Below are 5,205 nucleotides of genomic sequence, written 5' to 3' on the forward strand. Positions count from 1 at the left end.
ATGTTTGGATAAAAATGAAGATACGATAAATTTAACTGCTTCAAATTAAATTTATCAAGTCAACTGTCATAGAAACAATCTTACCATCTTTTCTCTTCCTTTTTTTTTTTTTACTTTTGAAAAGGATTCTGATCCAGAATCCATTCCAATATTTATTAATCTATTATATTATGTCAATCTTGTCTTTTTGAAAATGGTTAATAAATAACACATTAACAAGACATCTATAATATTATGTCAATCTTGTCTTCTTTTTTGAAAACAAATCATTCACCTAAAAAAAGAATTTTAATAAAAATCAATAATACAAACTCCCGGCACTTCTTTTCAGGCCAAAACTCCAAAACTTTCTTTATTCCACCACTTCCATTCTTATTTTATACAAAATTTCATCTTGCCTTACAAAATTCTCCTGGTTCAATTTATATATTTTTTCACAGATTCTATAATCTTCACAACTCAATTCTTCTGTTTAATTCACATTGTTTCTCATTGTTCACAACAACAATCAGAATGGATGGTGATACAGTATAATTCAGTGTATACTGACTAAGTGCACTGTATAATAAGTGTATACTAAATGTAAACTCACTGAATATATACTTCTTATACATTATATATTAGTTATACATAAATGATACACTTTTCATACAATAATTTTACACGATACACTTTTTGAATTGTAGAAGTTTTATGATTGTTCTTTTTCATATTACTATGCATAACGTTGAAATATATACTAAATAGATTGTCACTATACAATTTATATGTAATAAACTGTCACTATACAAAATATATACAAAATAGAATGTCATTATTAAAAAAATATACTAAATAGACTATCACTATACAAAGTATATACAAAATAGACTGTCACTATACAAAATATATACAAAATAGACTGTCACTATATAACTTATATATAATAGACTGTCACTATGTAGTTTATATACAATAGATTGTTACTATACAAAATATATACAAAATAGACTGTCACTATACAAAAATTATACAAAATAGACGGTTACTATACAATTTATATACAATAGACTGTCACTATACAAAATAGACTGTCACTATACAAAAAATATACTAAATAGACTGTCACTATACAATTTATATACATACAACATATATACAAAATAGACTGTCACTATACAAAACATATACAAAATAGACTGTCACTGTACAATTTATATATAAAATAAATATTTTGGGCTATTAGATGTAATATGTTTGGAACGGAAGGACATTTTGTGTCAATGGGGGAAAACATGGGCTACTAAAATTTTAAGGGGCTATAGAACATATATATTAAGTAAGCCCAATATGGTTGCAGTATATCTAGACAGACTACAGATGATCTTTAGGTTGCAATAGAATTAAGGTGAAGTTACACATTTGACCACTCGGCCAAAAATATTTATAAGCTATTTTTTTAATTGATGGCTATTTAAGTTAATTTCTCTATAATGAATTAATTAGTTCTCAAAAATAATAACCAATAAAATATTTCTTTTGTATATATGTGTATTATATATGTTATATGTATATACTTTTTGGCTAGCAAATGCAATTAGTTTTATATTTTACCCTTAATTCGCTCCATTACAGAAAGCCCAAGCTCTCTGTCCAGCCCAATAATAAAGCCCAGCACATTTTCACGCTATTATTATGCATATTCACTTAGTTTTTATTATATAGTGCGGATGATTTAAGTATTTGATTTTTAGTATATGATATCCACAAATGAATCATGAAATACGAAATCCCAGACAGAAGCTGATGTTCCTTATTGTTTGTTTGTTTATTTATTTTTTTATTTTCCTGCAATCATAATACTTCATTAGGCAGCAATATTGCAACCTCTTGGAGATAAAGAATCTCTTGGTTTCGTATCTTTTAAAATTCCCTCGGTAAAGAAAGGCATAACACTATCCACTGACAGTAATATTCTGCATCTTTTAGATGATCTATACAATTTGTGCAACTATGCTTTTTATGTGCTGATTACAACATTTCCAGGTATAAAATATGGAATTTAATGTGTTCTTTGACTTCCAGTGGCACCAAAAATGGCGGTCAGGTGCACTAAGCTCCCGCTATGCGCGGGGTCCAGGGAATGCCAGTCCACAAGGGCCTATTTTATGCCGCCTTACCATGCATTTCTGCAAGAGGCTGTTTCCACGGCTCGAATCTGTGACCTCCTAGTCACATGTCAGTAACTTTACCAATTAGGCCAAGGCTCCCGTTCCCGTTCTTCTGATGGCACCAAGATTTCTCATTTTTTGTGATCAACAGCTCTTTGAGTTGATGTGGGAAATATCATCTTTCTCAAATTTCTAGTAAGAATTGAGGCAGGTTAGTATCACCAGGAGAAGGCATGACTGAAATTATGTCGATGGTTCTCTTATCTCATAAGGCATCTTTTCTTTTAGATATAACTCAGTCAAAAACATGTTATTCTTGTGTGTGCGCGCGTGCAGAAGTAGCGCATATCTCTGGACGGTAGAAAAAGGAAATGTTCAATGCTTAGAATAACGATAAAAGAATTGATTTAATGAAAATATCAATGTTACACTGTAGAAAAATTACAGATATATTCAACAAAGGAAAGAAAAATTTCCTATTCTAATCTATTGTTTAAATATCTCCTGTCTACAAAAGCTAAAGAAAATCAGATACAATAGCCATGGATGAAGAAAGAATTGAATTTTTTGGTGATCATCTTCTCTACATAGGGCATCCGCCCCTCCAGTTCCCTAGCTTTCTCTACTGGCAGTCATCAAAGGAGGAATATGGATATACGCTACTTCGATAAGCCAAGGGAAAACAATGGATTTCAGTGATTAGAAAGAAGACTTCTCCCAAGGCAACAAACCAGTTATTAAATCAGCAAAGTTTGATAAAACAAAGTCCCGAAGGCCGGTGTCCCAAACTTCACAGAATTGTAATGGCCAATTTGGCGGCTCAACAGCCTCAGTCCCTAAACCAGGTGCTCTATCCCTTGATCCTTCATTTTGATTCTTCTGCCAATCAGCAACATATGTAGCTACTCGCCTGAAAAACTTCGCCCTGAAAACGTCCCACACTTGGTACTTATAATGGTTTATCACTGCAGTGCTCTGTGGCAAATTCAAGTACCTAAATCCTTTCCTCAAGTAGAAATGATGCACCACATTGAGGAGAGTGGTGTCCAAAGCATCGGGGCGTATGATTGATTTGTGTCTCTCGGGGCTCTTAAGCCGACATGTATATCCAACAGTAATACCTTGTGAGGGTGATGAATTCAAACCAGATGGTCCAAAGCTATGACAAGTTGTTCTAATCTCTGCTATTGTTGGCGATGATGACGATAAATTTGCCACGAGGGACCGAAGTGAGTCCTGTCCTGCGTAACCCGTGCTTCTAAAACTTTGGTGTCCTGGTGTTGAATATGGAAAGTAGAAATATTCATCAACATCCATAAACGATACCCAATTGCATTCTTGCTTTGCTCTAAGAGCACAATGCGAAAAACCTGCTTCTTGAGTCTTGATCCATGGCCAAACGTGTCGTGTGACATTGTAATTCTCTGCCTCAAGATCTTCAATCACATCTTTGATTCTGTCATCGCTGTTATTGTCATAAATAAACCACCTTTCAACTCCAAGCCAAGAATGATAAGTGATCCACTCGCGAAGCGCTGAGGCTTGGTTCCACACCATTGTACACACACAAAGATCATACTTTACATTTCCAATATTCTTCCTAATTGCCTCAGATTTCAGGTCAGAAATCTTGGCTACTGAGGGCAAAAGTACATGTTCATGAGCTTTAGCATGAATATGAGGCAACATACCAATGGTTATTCGTATACCACGTGCCTTCTCGGGGCTCTTCCTAATACTCAATGGCAATGAACACCTAACAACCTCTTGAGCAGCACTAATAGCATTTGTCCTAAGTGCAAACCTTCCATCTTTTTCCAAACTTCCCAACCCGAAATGGCAACTAAATTGACTCGGATCGGATTCTCTTTGAGGCCTCAAATTCAATCCCTTCACAAAAACCACTGCTGTATTACCATCCAAAGTAGCAGCATAAGCAACATTTTCCCAAGAATTAACTGTCTGATTACTTTTCAAAATCCCATTTTCAGCTTCCATATCCACAACACCATTTCCCCTAAACTTCTTCAAATTCACTACAGCGGAATAATTAGCTGGAGGAAGCGGACATCTAACAAGCATCCCATTTTCATCACCATAATCATCCACTGAAAAAGCTTTCTCCTTTACAACAATATCACCTTCTACACTTCTATTTCTAGCATAAACACATTCCAATTCTGTACTTTTACCAAGTAAAGTATTCTTTTTTACCAACAGCAAAACATGATCAGGAAACAAAACTCGACCCTCAATTTGTAAAGGCAATAAGAAACTACCAAAATCTTGAAATGAAGCAGAACTAGAAGATAAGTCAGAAGAAGAAGACAATAAAGATAAGCTTGAAACAACTAAAACAGGTCTAAAAACAGAAGAACCAAAAGGAATCTGATAAGAAAGAAGAAAAAGAAAAATCAAGAAACTAAAGCATAAAACTAAAGACCTTACAGAGAAGAAATATTTAAGAGAATAAGGAAGAAAAGCTGTTGGTGAAGATGGTCTGAAAATCCTTTTTCTCTTACGACGTTGCTCTGAAGAATCCATTTTTTTTTCTTGTTTTTTTTTTTTTGTGTAAGCGAAAAAGAAAGATTTTTGGATCTGCACAAAGAATGGTTTTTTGTGTAGATCTAGTAAGGGAGATTGAAGGGTTGTTTTGGTTCTTGGTTGTTTCTCTTCTGTGTGTACCGACAGTGGCTGTTTGAAGGTTCTTCAGTAATAATCTGGTAATTGTCGGACAGAGAAAGAGACTATTGAGATTACGCGTTTAGCAGAATAAATAGTAGTAAGAGCTGTTTCTAATTTTCTACTCCTAATTTTGTTAGTTACTGTTGTTAAAGACAGTACTTACTAAAAGAGAAAAAGGAGTAAAGAGGACTGCTTTAAGCTGTTTATTTGGATTTATTTTTATCACGCATGGCGTAGCGCGTCTGTGTGAAAGAAAACCTTATTTTCGCTTAGGCTGTTTTTGGTACGAAGGTAAATGTTTTTCGCAAAAAATATTGTTTTAGAAAAAAGTTGTTTTCTTACTTATTTTCTAGTATTTGGTTAGTTACCA

General features: G+C 33.9%; 1 protein-coding gene across 1 annotated transcript; it reads right to left on the reverse strand.

The window, feature by feature from the left end:
* Nucleotides 1-2,538: 2,538 nt before the first annotated feature.
* LOC107775866 (glycosyltransferase family 92 protein RCOM_0530710-like) lies at nt 2,539-4,947 on the reverse strand. The gene has a single exon (XM_016595662.2). It carries the CDS (start codon nt 4,692-4,694, stop codon nt 2,850-2,852), a length of 1,845 nt encoding a protein of 614 aa, XP_016451148.1. The 5' UTR covers nt 4,695-4,947; the 3' UTR covers nt 2,539-2,849.
* Nucleotides 4,948-5,205: the final 258 nt, after the last annotated feature.

Source organism: Nicotiana tabacum, chromosome 24, assembly GCF_000715075.1.
Source record: "Nicotiana tabacum cultivar K326 chromosome 24, ASM71507v2, whole genome shotgun sequence".
In the NCBI taxonomy this organism is placed as follows: Eukaryota; Viridiplantae; Streptophyta; class Magnoliopsida; order Solanales; family Solanaceae; genus Nicotiana; species Nicotiana tabacum.